Here is an 18,065-nt window from a genome sequence, read left to right on the forward strand (position 1 = left end):
TATACCTATTACATTTAAAAAAAATTAAAATATTCCACTGAAAAGAGGGCCTTTTAGTTGGGCCGAAGGCGAGCTATTATGGGCCAGAAAAAGTCCAATGGGCCGAAACAGAGTTCGGGTTCCGCGAAGCCCAAAAACAGTGTGTGGTCGTTTAGAAAGCCCAAATTGCCAACATTCCCCAGAAAAGAAAAAAAAAAAAAAAAAAAAAAAAAAAGAAAAAAGAAAAAAGAAATATATTTCTCCGTCTTTTGCTAAAAATTGTTGAGAAATTTAGAAACAAAAACCAAAGGGTAAAAGGCAGAAAGGAATTTGTGAATTGCTCTTCTTCTTCTTCCCATTGTGGGGGTTTTTCAGATGAAGGACCCGTTGGAGAGGACCAAAGTAGTGATTAGGCACTTGCCCCCTTCTCTCCCTCACTCAGATCTCTTCCACCATATTCATGATCGCTTCGCCGGTCGCTACAATTCCTGTTACTATCGTCCCGGAAAGACCAGGTTCCACTTTTCTCCTCCTCCTCCTCTAATTTCCTTCTAATTTCCTTCTAATTTCATCTTTCCCGCACATAAATTAGTATTACCAACTGGGTTTTCAGTTTCCACAAATCTGGACCTTCACTTAGCCTAACCGCGTACTGGGTATTTTTCTTTCTCCTTTTTCCCCCTTCCTCCTTTCTGGGGTTGGGGGGTTTCTCTGATTACAATCATGTTCACCACTTCTTTCTCCTTCCTCCAATTTGGGTTTTCTCATTACCAATGCCCCTTACTTACTATACTTCCTGCTTTTTCTTCTCTTTTGTCTTGGATTCTCTGGACTAAGCCTCACAATACTGAAACTTTTTTACTCATTCAGAGGTTTCTTCTGAAATAATTTTGCAGTCAGAAGGAGCAGAGGTACGCTCGAGCCTACATAGATTTTACCATTCCTGAAGATGTTTTTGAGTTTGCGGAGTTTTTTGATGGCCATGTTTTCGTCAATGAGAAGGGTAAAGATGACACCTTTTTTTGAAGCTCAATTCTTTTCTGATAAGTGGGTGATAACAACTTTATGCTTAATGCTGATTGATGATATATGTAGAGATTACATTACCCCTTTTGAAGCTTACTTTTTAATTGACTGCATACCAGTTTAGCTTATTTCAGTTAAATGGTTACAGGTGCTCAGTATAAGGCTGTAGTTGAATACGCACCTTCGCAGCGTGTTCCGAGGTCGTCTTCTAAGAAGGATGGTCGTGAGGGGACTATATACAAAGGCAAGCATCAGTTAGTGAGAAGATGGAATAAGTGGTTGTTCTTGTTTTATATTGCATATTGTGGTTATGTGAACTATCTTTTCTTGATGAAAGCAGATCCAGATTATTTGGAGTTTTTAAAACTCATTGCCAAGCCTGCTGAGCATCTTCCAAGTGCAGAAATACAGTTGGAAAGAAAAGAAGCAGAGCAATCTGGTTTGTTATTATGTTCATGGACGACTTGTTGACGTTTATTGCGTTTGTTAAATCTTATGTGGAACGAGGCCAAATAAGTTATATAATGTAAAATAGGGTGCCAAAAAGTCGCTGAGTAGTCATTCTGTAACTTCGCTATGAACGGCTGCAGAGATACTACTCGGTTCAAATTCGGATAGTCTAGAAGTTTTATATGGCTACTTTTGTTTTGCAGGTGTTGCAAAAGATACTCCAATTGTTACCCCTCTCATGGAGTTTGTTCGCCAGAAACGAGCAGTTGAAAGTGGAACTCAGGTGATATTCTTAACACGTCGACCTGTGTGCTATATCTTAAAATTTCAGAGAAAATGAAACTACTTGTTTACAAAAATGAAGGTCACAAGGTATTGGTTCTGTCTGACCACCTATATTAATATTTATACATTCACTTACCATTAAGTTGACATTTCTTCGTTTGAATTTGTCTGCTGCTTGTGTAACGATTTCAGCTTCTTTTCCTTTCTTACGAGTTAACGACATGCATGCTATTAATTCCGATGCTCTTAGGATGGTTGTCTATGTGGTCTTGAAGACTTTTATTTTCCTCTTCCAATTTATAATACATCAATTTCTCACTATCTCATGTAAGTTTTTTCATTCAATAGGGATCTTCAGTGCCTCGGAAGGTTAAAAGAGGTGTTGCAGCATCCTCTAGAAAACATGAGTCGAATTCCATGAAGCGAGGGATGGAGAAGAAGAAGGCATGTCCTACTTTTCCAATGTTTTTTTTTCCTAAGGTTTTTAGAGTTCGTAAATGTTAGTTTCTTAGGGGAAGTATGCTGTCTTGTCTTGTCGTAGATCTCAGAAACGAACGAAGAATAAGACCTAAAGGATGATTATAAAAATCCTTAAAGAGAGGCATTAGACCTAGTGAAGGATCCAACGAGTCCCAAGAACTCTCGAAACCTTTTAAGATTCTCTTGTTACTCTCTAGCCATATTCTGTTAAGCGGCAAGAAACTAGTGAAATATTTTATGACCTCGATCACTGAAAACCACAATCTTTATGACAAACCAAGAAAACTCCTAAGGCCTCAAAAAAAGTTGTAAATCAAGGTATCAAAAGGATATGATCTGGATCCTCGAACACTCGTGATTTTAACCATTTTAGAATTACTTCCAAACATGCCCTAAAAATGCATTGGTGGTATGGCCTCAACACAAAGGACATGGCCTCTGTATTTAGTCTATGGTGTTAACTCCCTAATGCAAGTTCTGCCACTCTCAAAACTTGATCTTCTACGAAATTCTTACCTTCTACAATGAGGTGAAGCAGAAAATAATTAATCAGAGCCTAAAGTTTCGACTCTACTGAACTCAACCTAAAGTTTCTAACGTTATTGGTGGGGTTAGTATTTATATGATTTAAGTTTTGTCTAACTGGGATTGAAACTGTCTCATGCCACACCACCTCGAGGTTATGAACAGTGAGCGCTAAAATTGAGTCTTTAGGTTAGCCCCTTAAATTTCATGCTTTTACTGTGGTGATCCTTTCTTGTGAATAATTTATAGTCATATCTTTTTGGTCTGAAGATTTTAGTTATATTTTCTTTTATATATGCAGTATATTTTAAAGGACAGTGGGAAGAACACGAACCGCAGAGACAAGTCAAATTTCATTTTGGTGCCGAGGCGAGAGGATCAGTCAGCCACTTCAAGTGGAATCGGAATTTCTGACGTTGGTACAGGTTAGATTTCTTTGTGATCAGCAACATTATTTAAGTTGCCATTTTTCTTATCCTTCTCAGTTACTGGTCCATTGATTGTTAGACTGTTGAAAATGAGTCTGATTTATATTATCTCACCGATTCTATGCTTGGGGAACATTAGCCTATATGGTTTAAGATCTGAACACTTGTTATTCCACTGCCTACGATGGGGCGAGCTCTCATAACTATTTTACGTTTTTCGCATTACTAATTACCCTGAGCCCAGAAGTAATGTTCTTGAAAATGTCTTTTTTTCCCCCCTTGATTAGTAATTATCTTGTTTATTTCTTGGATTTTGTCATATTGTGATGTGCAGATCACAAACTTGCATGTTAACATATACATTATTAGCTATGGAGCACATATCCATTGTTGTATTATATTATGTCCATCAGGAAAAGAGGGAGAAAACAATGTCCTCCATTAGATAATGCATTCTCCTGCATATCAATATGCTCTACATATTTATAACGAATTCGTCGTCTAGATTTGAAGGCTCTGTTTCATATGTCTATGTAACAGCCGACTCTGGAAAGAAAAAAATTCTGCTTCTCAAAGGGAAAGGCCGAGACGTATCTCATGTATGTTTCTTAAGTTCTCTTTACCAATTATGTTATTACATCTTTTGTTACTCTCTTTTTCTTTAGATATTAACTTCTGTGAATGATCTCGATTCTCACTCTAGGCTAACTTGGTGGGTACCAATTCTGTTCTTTTGCCTCATATTTTGACACTTGCCTTATCTAGTTCATGCATAATGATACCTTTACAGATTGCTGATGGCATGTTACAGTTTCAGAGCGCGACATCTTCTGGGAATTCTCCTGCTAATGCTACAAAACAGAATCAGAGGCGTGAGGCTGGTGGAAGCATGATCAGAAGCATTCTTTTAAATAATGATGCACGTCATGGACAGAGTTCATCAGTAGCCCAGTCTCACCAAAAAATTCAGATCCTGAACTCAGACAATGGGAAGCGACCACCTCGTTCCATTAATTCTCGATCTGGGTCTAATGATATGTCCAGTAATGATCCAAATCCATCTGGTTCAGAAGGGGATGGAAAAAGGGCTATGGAAAATAAGTTTAACAAAAAGGAACATCATGGCCTGGGTAATGCTAGTGAGAAGCAAGAAAAACGAATTAGAAACAAAGATAGACCTGATCGTGGGGTTTGGGCACCACGTGGTCGTTCAGATGCCTCAGTCTCACAACTTGATGAATCCTCTGTTTCACAATCTACTCATTTGCTTTCTGACTCGGTTGAAGGTACTACTACTATTATAACCCATTGGGGATGACGAGACTACTTGCTTGTGTATTATACCGGACGATGATCGAAGTATTACGTTGTGTTCCAGATATGAAATTATAACTCTAATTATCTTTAATGCCTTTACAGCATACCGTGGGGAAATGAAAGATGATGTTCATGGAAGCAGGACTGGGGATGTTACAACCACTGTGAGTGGACGTAGCAGTTCAGTGGAGAATGGTTATACTTTCTCACAAACCTTCTTAATATTGTCCATCACTTATTTTAGGAGATATCCAAAGGTACTCACCTTCTGTGCTTCTCTAGGTTCGGTTAGACATGTTGGGCGTCGTGGGGCTGTCCAGATTATGAAGGATGATGGATCTTTGAACCCAAATGAAGGAAAACCATCCAAAAGAGGTGTTGCAGGTGGCCATGAGGTTTGGTTCTGCATCTAAGCTAAATGACTAACTCTCATGCTACACAATCACTTCTTTTTCAGAAACTCATTTGCTTTGATGCATATATGCAGAAACAAGTATGGGTTCAGAAGTCATCTTCAGGTTCTTAACATATTTAAAACATGTGAGTTCTTTTAATTATTAGCAAAACATTTGATCTCCTTTAAGACTAAAACCAAGATTATGACATGGTTCTCCATTGGACGATGACGATGTGTGTAATCTGTCGAACAGATAATGGCATCCAGACAGGACTATGGTTCCTCAAACTTCCAGGGGGATTGTCTCCATTTCTGAGGATTAAAAAATGCACATCCTCAGAAGGCATTCACCATGTAAAATGGAGATATGCCCTGGAAGCAGTTGGTAACAGTAATAGGTTTCGTGAACTGGATTGCAAGATTTGCAATTGTTTTGTCGTATACAGGTGGTAACAAAACAAACACAAAGTTCTCTGGTTGAAGATCGAATATGCATGCGTTCTTAGAATTTTTGATTTTACGAAATCAAAGTTTCATTGGTTGGTTGAAGACCAAATATGGTTGTGGATTTTGGTTTGGTATGATCTGATTTTTTGCCCAACATACCAAGTGTGATTGCTTCACCTGGACGAACGTGTCGGTGTCGGTATATACACATACGTGGTTTGAGTGACAGGATATCAAAGCCAAGAGGGAGGTTCCTTCCAACTTTCCCGTTGCTTCATGTTTTGGTCATATGCCAAGTTTTCTTTCCCTTAGAAGAAGCTGAATGTAGAAAGTACCTAGTAGTACTGTACTTACCATAATCTCACAAGGGTGTTTGGTTTGGTACACATTTGTTCTTCGATTCCATGCGTGGGGCAGTGAATCAGAAACATCAAACTTATACTCTTTCATGTCGTAGATGGGCATTGTGATGGATGATTATGATATGTGTTTCTGTCGACTAATATATAACACTTTTATTTATTCTTTCTGCTCATATTCAACTCATTCAATTAGATTTGCAGATTATGATGTTAAATTCATGAACCAGATGCCTTCTTATTGCTTCAAAATCGACATGAATGAAACTCTAATCCAACACTTCGTATCTTTACAAGAAAAATTATGGTTCTTTATATATCACTAGAACTTCTAACACCAGAACATGACTGATTCCCATCCACAATTTGTTTGGTTCTGCTATAAATAAGTAACTTCAAAAGGAAAAAGAGAAAAAAAAAAAATATTTTTGTTCTTTCTGTTAGACAGATTTGAGTAAGAGAGGCCTAGTTTTTATGGTATTTGAGCGATTTCCAGGAGGATCTTGTGCAGTGACTGTGGCTTAGAGAAAAAAGGACAATGATCACTGCCTTTGATCTTGAAAACTCTTTCAGGTGGGTTTTCCCTCACCAGCCTTTCTTGAACATCAGGTGAGAGTGCACGATCGTCGAGCGTTTGAACGAAGAATCGACGCCCGCTTCCATAGTTTTGGGGCGACAGTGAGAGCTTCTCCATGACTGGACCCAGTGGGAAAGGTCTCATGGAAACCATAGCCAAAGCAACATCCTGCAGTGATACCACACATTAATAATGAATCACACACACTAAGTAATGATCTAAACTAAACTACCTTTGTAGGAGATTGATTAAAGTACAACCCCTTCATTTGTTCTTTCTCAAACATGAATCCTGTAGGAGGTTTGTCTTTTCCCTTCCCATACATCAAATTCTTAGAGTCTTTCATAAAAATCTCTTTTGATCCAATCTGCAAAACGATCATAAGTTTATATCATCAACACGAACAACTGAGAGGAAATGTTCTTAAAATGCCCAGAAAAGCAACTTTCCATAGCTATAAATGCTAATCACTTACCTCTTCCATGAATACATCAAAAGGTCTCTGTCCATCAGCCACCATCGTTGCACACACGTAAACTGCTTTCGCTATTTTATTCGAGAAATGTTCCGATGCATACGAAAGACAAGCACCTCCACTACTGTGCCCAACTAGAACAACCTTCAAAATACAAGAATCGTTAAGTAACTATGAAGTATAGATACAGATACAAGACACGGACACGCTAACAAGTATCGTACTATCCATCTTAGTTATGCAGTCTAATTTGGAGAACAAGCAGTTGAACCCTCAGAACAATTTTTTTGAAGATAAATCTTTAAACTAAACTCACAAACAAACAATCCTGAACTATTTGTTATCCAACCTTTTCATCATTAGGAAGATCTTGAAGATAATCAGTCAATGGCTTTGAATACTCTGCTAGAGTATTCACCCCGTTTGTATCGGTTAGATCGATACCGGAACCTTTGAGATCAATGGCTACGGGCGACAATCCAGATTCCTCTAGTAGAGAAATGGTTTTGTACCAGCACCAAGCTCCAAACCCTTCACCATGAACTAAAACAAATTTCTTTTCCTTCACATTTTCCAGAAAATCTGCTGCCTGTGTCAAATTATATGATAGATCCATCAATGAAAAACTCACTCATGAACAACAAATCAAAGAATGAAAATGAGAAAAAGTAAACATTCCAAGCCTCACCTGCAGATTTGCTTCACTTGAACTCACATCTGCTGCTCCACACAACTTTGAATCTCTCTTGCTCTGACTCTGAGGGGGAAAAACTCATTAAGATTATACTGATTACATTTCAATAGTCCTTCTACTTTCCATTCAAGGCTAGTAGATTTCTCATAATTTGCATCACATGGCAGATTAATTGCCTAAAAGTTGTTTTCTGATATCTATATTAAGCAGTAAAGATCATTCATCCTCCCCATAATGATATAAAGAACATAGTAATGATAGCCTGAAAAGGTCAATCCATAAAAAGCAGGGGAAAAAAACTATTTAAAACTGAAAAGTAGACTAAGAATGATTATAAAATATGAGATTCCAAAAAGGCAATCGGCTATGAAATTAACAGAGCATAATGATGATAACCCACTTTTTCTTGAATGATTCAATCACCCACAAAATAAGTAATCAAAAGTGTTGACAAAAAATGAAGTCCGTCCCACCTGCTTTCCATTAGAGAATGGATCGGAGAGATTGCGTCTACGAGAGCTAGTCGACCCAATTCTCTTCGAAGTGGATCCATCGAACCTCTGAGATAATTGGAGCTGATGAAGAGCCAACGAAAGAGCTTGCTTCTGCAAATACTCTTCTTCACTCTGCAACTTCCTCTGAGACCGACCTATTCTCTTACTTCTAGATCCATTCTCTTTCACGTCCTTCTTTGACTTGCACATTAGGCTATTACCCATTATTCAGTACCTAAATCCCCACAAAACCCACAATTTTTTTTCGACAAACCCACAAGAAATCGAAAGAAATCGAAAGAAATCTCAAGAAAACGAATTCTAAGGCGAGAAATGGGTCGCTCTGTCCACCCCTTTCCTGGGGTTTTGTTTCGCCATGATTTTGTAGAGAGTTTAGTTAGCGGGAGCGGGTGAAAAGAAGAGAGTTGTTGAAGATTGAGAGGAAACAAAAACAAAAAGGGGGTTGGGCCGAGCTGGGGTTTCAAAATTTGGAAGACTTTTTAACGCTGAAATTAACAACCCATGTTTACAAATCGCCTCAACGTTTTATTACTCGGTGGCATGAATAATAACACCCATGTTTACAAATCGCCTCAACGTTTTATTACTCGGTGGCATGAATAATAACGGCAGACATCAAGAATTGATTTGGGAATATGATGATAATTGAGAAGAGATTGAAGAAATTGAAACAAAACAGCAACTTTACAGTTGAAAACTTGAAGGAGAATTAAAAATGATGGTAATGGGGTAGAGTGTGTTTGTTTGTTTGTTTGTTTAACTTTGGTTAAATTAAATCAAAGCCGTTTCAGGGCAATAAATGATTCTTGTCTACTTTTTAAAGCATGCAGCTTTTTCAATCAATTCTCATCGATTTTGGCGGTTGCTGTGGACATATCACCAATATACAACAACAAAATTTTCATCTTTGTTTTTGTAGTTTTGATCATACAGTTTTGTTAATTGATTTGAGGTCGAATTTGCCCACGTCAAAATTTAGACAATCGAACTTTTATTTTATTACGTCTTGACCACGGTGTTTTAAATTTTAGCTCCTACTACTAGTAGTTTTTTTCGTGTCAGTCTCAAGAAAATTAGGGTAGCGGCTAGTACTTGCACCTCATTGAAGACATCGATCCTAAGATCCCGACCTAATTTATGACGAGTCTATCAACTTCCTAGTAATTGGAGTACTACTATTATTCTATTATTCCACCAGGGCCTCCATTGACACTTCTTCGGCGGCTAGGCCCCGACTTTAGGTACAAGTTTTCTCGAACAAATAGCGAAATTAAAAAAAAATGAAATTGGTAAAAAAAAAAATTAAAAAAGGAAATAAAATAATTAGAAAATTTGAAGACAAATAGTTATTGAGCATTGACCATAACCATTGAAATCTTAAAATGTGTTTACCAGTCCAATCTGCAGGAGTACAACAACAACAAATATGTATAACAAATATGTATAGGGAAGGCATTAAATTAAATGCAGCCAATGCCATTTGATTTTTCAAAAAATTGTGGCTGTTAATAGCTTCCAAAATCTCAGTCAACATCACCCCTACCCCTTTGGATCTTTCCAAACCCATCACTAAACAAATTAATGACATTGTAATGACACAATAATTGTGATTAAACAAAACTAATTATGATATGATATGATAATTATTCAGAATCAATAAACTATAGAGGTTGAAAAAGTCAGAAACTTCTCATAAAGACAGTTATAGTAAGCATAGTTCATCAGTTCATCGTATCTCCAACAATTTTTTGAAACTGGAAGAGAGTTTTACAACCTACAAAACCATCTCCAACACTAACATCGTACAAACTAACTACATTCCTAAGCACTAACAGCAGCAGCAACCATTTTTACACATTAGTCCACATTCACCAGAAACACAACAGAAAAACAAGTGGGCTGTTGAGATGAATCTGGGAACCAAAATGGGAAAAAAAAAAACATGGAGGAAGGATCTGATCACTAACCAGACATCATCGACATTGCCCGCCTGAAATCCAATGATTTCAGAGCTGATTCTGGGAAATGATTCCCGCCCGGTACCCATAATCCTTTGTTTGGCAGCATTACTTGTGGTTGGGAACCATTTCCACCGTCCTGCCCAGCAGTTGATGAAGACGCTTCGTTCTTCTTCTTTACAAATGCAAAGAATTCGGCAACTTGACGAGCATACCTTCATGAGCCAACATACACAGAAAATAAGAATCAAATGTAACAAACATATGCAGATTAATATCAACATTAGTGTGAACAAACTGTTTTGTAAGTAAATTATCGGGGTTGAATATCACGGTTGCCATTAAATGATGATAATATTTGACATTCCCTCACTCGCCAATGATAAATGCAACATAAACAATACAAAACTCGGCTTACTGTCTCTTAGCATCAATGTCTTTGCTGAAATCAATGTTTGGTTCACAATCAAGAACCAATGCAGGCACCTGCTCACCACAAAAAGAATAAAAGTTAAAAGTAGAAAAAGAAAATCATAAGCTCCTTTTCGCTGCATATAAGTATTGAAAGAGCAAAATGGTGTGCATTTTGGTTCAGATCACCTTCTGAATGCTTCTATGCATATGGTCACCCTCCAAGAAAAAGACACGATCCCTAATATCAGGGTGTAAAGAACTGTCTAGATGAAATGGCAGCTTACTGACAGATAGAACCCCATGGTTACCACTTTGGAAAGGGAACAGCCAGCTTTCGTGCTTCTCGTGCAGGTCACGGAGGTACTCTAAACTGACCCCACCTTCCTCAGTTCTCTTACGTAGCTTCATTCTTTTGTGGCATGTATCAGGGCTTGCTCTAAGATAGATGAAACCATCAGGAATTAACCCGGGCAAGGTTGATACAACTGGATCAAACCACGAGTCATAGATGCTGATCTCCATCTCATTCATCCAATTTGCTTCATGAACAGCTCTCACAAACACCTTTGATAGTATCAATGAAACAAAAGTGTCAGCCTTTATATTATAGTAAGGGTCTCTTCTTCTCAAATAATCAGTCAAGTAAGAAAAAGGAAGAAACTACAGGGTATTTCGTTCATCAATGTTGATCATTAATGTCACAACAAAAACTGACTCTAGAGAAAGTCAAATGAAAAAACATGGAGCCCTGACACACGACATGTTTGACTTTATAAGATTAAAACACGAAGTTATAGATTATGTCTTCTTACCATTCGGTCGCTGAAAACGCTCCTTTCCATCAACCTGAGTGGCTTGATTCCACCAGAAGACTCCCTCTCCTGCATAACTCTTGTGACAAACACATAATTCTGGAAAGTATAAGCATATCTTTCAGGCTCGGCATAAAATGCATCTAGTATATTGAAGTGGTCAGGTCCTATATCCTGCCACTTGTCAATAGGTTCTGGAACCACTTCAACCAGGTCACGTAGCTCAAGAGTTTCATTAGCTATTCTTTGAAGAAATGTCGTCTTTCCAACACTAATATTTCCCTCGACACAGAATGTAATCCGTTTCTTCTGAGATGGCTTTGCATCTTTGTTTGAACTGTCCTCTGTCAACTCCTCATCGACACTGTCTTTTATATAAGCAGTTATACTTTCAGCATGATTTCTGTGGATAATTCCAACAGAACTCTGTAAGAACTCAACCATCTTCGGGCTAGAATCACCAAAGAACTGCAAAAAAGGCAGGGAGTGTTTTTCATGATAGCTTTAATCATGTTCTCCTAGCTATTACAAATACTTTTTCTCTAAGTACATGTTAATCAGCCAAGCACATTGATGGAGTTGGATTTACTTTGTCATAGACAATTTCTAAAATATGCACATTAGAATTTAAAATAAGGATTCCAACAGAGTGAGTTTGAGATGACTTTTGATCAACACTTTAAAACACTATTTCTCTTTCAAAAGTGATACTAAACCTGCCCCTTGTTCATCTTCAAAACGAAACACAGTAAACCACAATGTTTCTATACTTCTAGCATTACACGGAACTAGCAGAAACCAATATCAAAAATTAGAAAGCTACTTAGAAACAATACTCATAATATAGTATTTTCAAAACAAAAGTGGCCGAACTTATTCACCTTATCTTTATACAACTGCTTGAGCTCAGCCACTCCTCCAATCCCCTTCTCCACTAGCTTCTTCAAATTCCTTGGACCAACTCCAGGAATGGTCAACAAATCAGGATCACCAACCAACACGCTTCCACCAGACAAACTCTTCTGCCTCCTATTCGACTTAGACCCTTTTTCCTCCAAAACCTTCCCACTTTCTCCACCATTATCACACACCATTTCATCTCCATCTCCACCATTATCACCAGCCACAGCCACTCTCGAGCTCTTCAGCTCCTCAACACCAGAAGAAGAAAACAACCCATCAGAATCCGTGTGCACCCACGCCGGCCGTCGTAACCCATTTCGATTATCCTTAAACACAAACCACGCGCGCAATGCGGCAGGGGTTTCGATTGCGCACCGGCACAAGTAGCAATTTCTCGACGAATTAGCGGCGACGAAGCGAGAAGACACAACGGCGGAAGAGGGTTTTCTGACAAGAGAGGAAGCGGAAAAGGCAGAGCCAGTGACGCCGCTATGAAATGAAGTAGCAGCCGACATAAGAAGAGGCTGCTGCGGTGGTTTAGGGCTGAAGAGGGTGGTCTTGGAAGGTAGAGAAGAAAAGGGTTTAACAGCAGTACAGAGAATGGGGGCTGAGGAAGAAGACGAAGGGTTTAATCGCAACAGTTTCTGCATCGCTTGTTGTTGTGGGCATTTCAGTGAGCAAAAACCCTATTAACAGTTTTGAAGAGGTTTGAAGAGAAAAGAGAATGAGATAGAAAAAGAGAGAGCGGGAAAGAGGTTGAAGAAAGGGGTTTGGCGCTGCGGGGATGATGGAAATGGAGAAACAGTAGGAGGAGAAGGAAAAGGAAAAGGGGGCTAAGGGTTTAAAATTGCGGCCATGTGAGCTGTGACACTGTCAGCCCTCCCACAGGGTTTTGGCCCTTCCGTGTTATCTACCGAATGGAGCCTCATATTTATTTTATAGCTTAGTCAGTCAAACGTTTATAGAAAACTATATTTGATAAATGACATGTAAAGTAAATTGTCATAAATAATAAATAGATATGTATAGTAAAAAAGCTATATCTAATAAAAAGCTATATAGGGTAGATGGTTATATTTGATAAAGGTATATATAGTAAGCTAAACAAAATATATATATATATATATATATATATATATCCATTAGACAGAGGTTTGAAAATGTTATTCTCTGTATTCTCTCGTATTGTACATACGTGAAGTCATCAATACAAAACTTTTAGCCAATATTCTTCTTGCATTTTCTTTATCCTATTCTTTGTGTTCATCTAGATCGAGTGTGTGTGTTGTTGTGCGATCCTAACAACTGGTATCAGAGCTAGGCGGAAGTCACCACGATCTTTGAAGATGGAAAGTTCAAAGATTGGAATTGAGAAGTTCGATGGATCCGATTTCGATTTCTAGAAGATGCATATTGAAGATTATCTGTATCAGAATGGTCTTCACGAACCCCTGTTGGGGGTGAAGCCGGATACCATGACCACAGAGCAGTGGAAGCTCAAGGATCGACAAGCCTTAGGGCTGAAGCGGTTGATGCTATCCAGAAATGTGGCGTTTAACAGGCTCCATAGACAATGTTATATCTGTTGAAGGCGCTGTAAAATATGTATGAAAAATCGTCGACTATGAACAAGGTGTATTTGATGCGGAGATTGTTCAATCTACAGATGTCTAAAGGTGGATCTGTTGCTAATCATATAAATGAATTCAATATGATCGTAAGTCAACTGAGTTTGGTGGAAGGGTAAAGATGACATCAAAATCAATGTTTTAATTTCGAAAATTAAAGCATTGATTTTGATGTCATCTTTACCCGAGTCGTGGGATACCGTTGTTTGCTGCAATCAGTAGTTCCCGAGGATCTAATAAACTGAAGTTTGATGAAATTCGAGATGTAGTTCTCAGCAAAAGTGTAACAACCGGGGAAAATATTATAATAATAATAATGATAATAATAGTAATAATAGTAATTGTAATAATAGTAATAATAGTAATTGTAATAATAGTAATAATGATAATAATAATAATAATAATGATAATAATAATAATAATAATAAAAAATAATAATAATATTAATAATAATAATCATAATAATAAATAAATAAATAAATAACTAATAAAAATATATAAATAAAAAAACATTTGGTAGCGGATCTCTCCTCCTCCCTTCTATCTTTTACCACTCCTTCCCTAAAAATAAATCTTGCAACAAATCAGAATTCATTTCTGTAAAAACAACGACAGATTTACCCATACATATCAGAATTTCTCCCTCCCCACAATTATCTCTTGCAAGTAACAGTTACTGTAAAAAGAAACAGAAAAACAACATTGTAAGATTTACTTGAGGAAAAAAAAAAAAGAGAATGGTCTTTACGAGGTTGAGATTCACAGAAGAGTTAGGTGAACAACTTTGTCAACTTTACTTGAGAAAAAAAAAAAGAGAATGGCTTACTAGTTGAGATTCACAGAAGAGTTACGTGAACATAGATCTGATAAATAAAGTATATATTAAATCTTCATTTTCTTTTATCAAACAACATTGTCAGATTTACTCGAGAAAAAAAAAAAGAATGATCTTTACCCAGTTGAGATTCAAGTTAAGTGAAGAGAGATCTGATCAATAAGTATATTAAATTTTCATTTTCTCTTATCCTATTTCTTTTTTAGAAATCACAGCCAATTCTTTTATCTTATTTATTTTTTTTAGAAATCACAGTCAATTATAAGTAGATCTTCATTAAATTATTAGAATGGTCTAGTTGAGTTAGAAAATAAATGTCAATCATTTATACGAAATCGAGTAAATCACGTCGGATTAGTAATATTAGATTAAATTTTTATGAGTAGCCAAATGAATAGAGTAGAGATAGAATGATCAATTATGAGTAGCCAAATGAATAGATTAGAGATAGAATGGGGAAGAAAACTTTTAACAGCAAACACTGAGATAACAAGATTTGGAAACAGAGATTCACTAAAAATTTAGAATACATGACAACAGACTTAAAAGGATAAAAAAAAATAAAAATAAATAAATAAATAAATTAGGGAATTAAAAATCACATACTAAATATAGAGAGTTAGAGTTAGAGGATAACTTAAAATAGCTTATCTACTTTCTTATACAACACTAACCAATGAAAAATAAGATTTTCAATAAAAATATAATTAGAGATATATAACATTTCAAGACTCTTAACAAGACCAATGTAAATTAGAGAAATAATGTTGTAGAGTTCAAACCTGAAACTAATTTCATGGGCTCATATAGGTTGACTCGGATTTCAAAGGACGGAATCGAACTTTCATTAAAGATATTTTCGTGACAACGACTTAAGCTAGCCAGGTAAATGACCTTACTATCGGCATGGTTATATTTAACGTTGACACGTGCCCTGTGGTTCTGCACGTGTCATATATATTGATATGTGTGAATTGTCTGTGGATCGATATGCTTCCTATATGTTATGTATATGTTATAATATGTGAATTGTATGATAATAATTATGGTACGATGTGTTCAAGGATATGTTTGAGATAGGATACAAGAAGAATACACAAAACGAAATGTAACGATAAGAGTAAAATACGTTCATGAAACGTTAAGGTTAGGTTACATACCGAAGTGATATGGATAAGAGAGATTGATGGAAGAATACGGTTAGGCTACGGGTAGAAAGGGATAGGTTTGTGATAGATTGATATAACGATAGCGTTAGGATTGATAGAACGATAGCGTTAGGTTAAGTTCTTATGATGAGATGACTAAGGTATGTTCACGTAATGATATGTCTGTGATAGGTATAAGAACGTGAAGACTATGATAAGTTAGAGAACGATATGACTATGAAGTGTTTACGTTATAACTCGTTTATGATATGATACATTGTGATGCAATATGTCATGGTATGATGTGTATATGATGAAATGTTATGTTAAAAGCATAGAACGTTATGTTAGGTCTCTTAAATTGTGTGTATACAACATGATATGAATGACATGAAATTACGATAAATTGCATGAAGTATAACCCCGCTAGAATTATGTATGATTTGAGAACTGAATGAGAAACGATATGACATGAATGATGAACGATATCTGAAACGATATGAAAAATGATATGATATGTACATAATGCTAGCGGGTTGTATTAAAGGATAATGAAAATGGAAAAGTTTTGGGACCTCATGCATTATGTGTGCTCATGCATTTGGGGGGATACCCCTATCCCATCACGAGGGTACAGACGCGTACATCCAATGGCAGGACAACGATCGTTATGCTTTGCATAGTGCTGCCGTGACGGTTACTAGTTCTAGTAGGTGTCCAGTCTAAGGGGCTCCCAGAGTATGCCCACCGAATAAGGAAGGTGGCCCAGCGGTGTGCGAACTAGCTGGTGAGCCCATAACTCGCACGTATGGGCTGTGTGTAGAGTATATGGTACAAGTCCAAAATTACCCGTTAGGATAGCACCGTAGGAAAAACGGAATGAAAGATAGGTCCCATCATCTCATTGCATGTGATTGTTGCATTTAACCCCAATAGTGGGGTCACTTACTGAGTATTTCTTTAAATACTCAAGCTATGTGCTACTACATTTTCAGGTTAAGGCAAGGCATTCCTGTATGGCTGACGACTGCATCGCAACTCGAGACCATGGCACATGCATAGGATACTGGTATTTGTTTTCTTAAACTTAGGCTAGAATATGATGTTTTAGAGTTAAAACGCTTATTTATTTTATTTCGGGTCTTTTGTTGTGTCGTTTTAAAGATGTTTTCGAAACACGTAAGTCCATGGCTGTCTTTTAAGATAAAGGTTATGTTTTATGGAATTTAAATGAAGTCTTCCGCATTCAATGTTTATGGTACGTATACAGTAGCGACCTTAAATTAAGTAGAAAATTTTGGGTCGTTACAGTTGGTATTATAGCTCTTGTAGACTAGCCTACGATGTACGCTTGACATGTTCCATGGTCCCACCGTCGATGCCCCATCACCGTTAGGTATGTCTTGCGTAAGATAAGAAATTGAAATGTCGTTGATTGTGTATGTTGTTATTGCTTGGTCATTATAAAACATAACTCATAATTGGACCTTTACTCTATTGATTGTATTATAATTTACTGCATTCATGTTAGCTTAATTCTATATTTATTATAATTTAGAATACGTTAAGTTTTACCTTGCAGGGAATGTGAATGTAAATTGTTGTATTGATGATGTTTAGATTTACTGAGATTATTGGTGTGAATGAGTAGCTATAGTTCTAGTAAGCTACTAAATGTTAGTGTATGCGTGAAAATGATTTTGCTAAGCAAGATCATATATTTTAGTTAGACGTCTCGAACATAGATAAACTACACAGTCTTATGACCATAGAGATGGGAATGAATGTACCAATGTATACTGAAGAGTAAGTAGTTTCAGATGAAATAAAATGACCTAAGAAGCTTGATAGATGTCAGATATATTCCTTGTCTCAAGAAGAATTTGATCTCTATTGGTCAGTTGGACAGCACAGGTTATGCAACAAAGTTAGGGAAGAGTTCGTGGAAGATTATGAAGGGTGCTATGGTGGTAGCACGTGGCTGAAAATCTGGAACCTCATACACCACTGCAGGGTGTATGAACATAGCTGCTGTTGCTGAGAGTGCTTCAAATTCAAGTCTATGGCACAATAGACTTGAACATATGAGCGTGAAAGGAATGAAGATGCTGGTTGCGAAAGGAGTTTTAGAAGGTCTGAAATCTGTTGATGTGGGTCGTTGTGAGAACTGTGTTATGAGCAAGCAGAAACGAGTTAGCTTCACAAGAACTGTAAGAGAATTGAAGAAAGTGCGGTTGGAAATGGAACTAGATGTGGAGCAAGGTTCGAAGACCACGAAGCAAGTGGGAGTTGAGCTTGAGTTGCAAGAAAACTCACCTAGTGATGTCGTAGCAGATACTCATGAAACTCTTGAGACTATTGCTGAGGAACTAGAGGTGGAGCAAGGTTCCAAGACCACGAAGCAAGTGGGAGT

At 37.2% G+C, this 18,065-nt stretch overlaps 3 protein-coding genes across 4 annotated transcripts; 1 reads left to right on the forward strand and 2 right to left on the reverse strand.

Moving 5' to 3' along the window:
- The first annotated feature begins 247 nt into the window (after positions 1-247).
- Positions 248-5,856, forward strand: LOC111788032 (regulator of nonsense transcripts UPF3). 2 transcript variants are annotated; one of them, XM_023668166.2, is made up of 13 exons: positions 248-494; positions 876-982; positions 1,154-1,249; positions 1,346-1,444; positions 1,659-1,738; positions 2,089-2,184; positions 3,047-3,170; positions 3,714-3,772; positions 3,964-4,459; positions 4,593-4,685; positions 4,773-4,885; positions 4,978-5,030; positions 5,141-5,856. In XM_023668166.2, exons 1-12 carry the CDS (start codon positions 355-357, stop codon positions 5,014-5,016), a joined length of 1,542 nt encoding a protein of 513 aa, XP_023523934.2. In that variant the 5' UTR covers positions 248-354; the 3' UTR covers positions 5,017-5,030; positions 5,141-5,856. The 2 variants fall into 2 exon arrangements, with proteins under 2 accessions (XP_023523934.2, XP_023523936.2); XM_023668168.2 differs by having other exon boundaries at positions 3,985-4,459.
- A 126-nt stretch (positions 5,857-5,982) lies between these two features.
- Positions 5,983-8,659, reverse strand: LOC111788033 (putative methylesterase 12, chloroplastic). The gene is made up of 6 exons (XM_023668169.2): positions 7,913-8,659; positions 7,434-7,502; positions 7,095-7,334; positions 6,746-6,889; positions 6,503-6,637; positions 5,983-6,438 (listed from the first exon to the last, which is right to left on the reverse strand). Exons 1-6 carry the CDS (start codon positions 8,156-8,158, stop codon positions 6,166-6,168), a joined length of 1,107 nt encoding a protein of 368 aa, XP_023523937.2. The 5' UTR covers positions 8,159-8,659; the 3' UTR covers positions 5,983-6,165.
- Positions 8,660-9,624: 965 nt separating this feature from the next.
- On the reverse strand, positions 9,625-12,938 carry DNK (P-loop containing nucleoside triphosphate hydrolases superfamily protein). Its single transcript, XM_023669544.2, has 5 exons — positions 12,020-12,938; positions 11,139-11,606; positions 10,513-10,890; positions 10,331-10,398; positions 9,625-10,127 (listed from the first exon to the last, which is right to left on the reverse strand). Exons 1-5 carry the CDS (start codon positions 12,689-12,691, stop codon positions 9,917-9,919), a joined length of 1,797 nt encoding a protein of 598 aa, XP_023525312.1. The 5' UTR covers positions 12,692-12,938; the 3' UTR covers positions 9,625-9,916.
- Positions 12,939-18,065: the final 5,127 nt, after the last annotated feature.

The sequence above is a fragment of the Cucurbita pepo genome, chromosome 2, assembly GCF_057944985.1.
Source record: "Cucurbita pepo subsp. pepo isolate OVF chromosome 2, ASM5794498v1, whole genome shotgun sequence".
Lineage (NCBI taxonomy): Eukaryota > Viridiplantae > Streptophyta > Magnoliopsida > Cucurbitales > Cucurbitaceae > Cucurbita > Cucurbita pepo.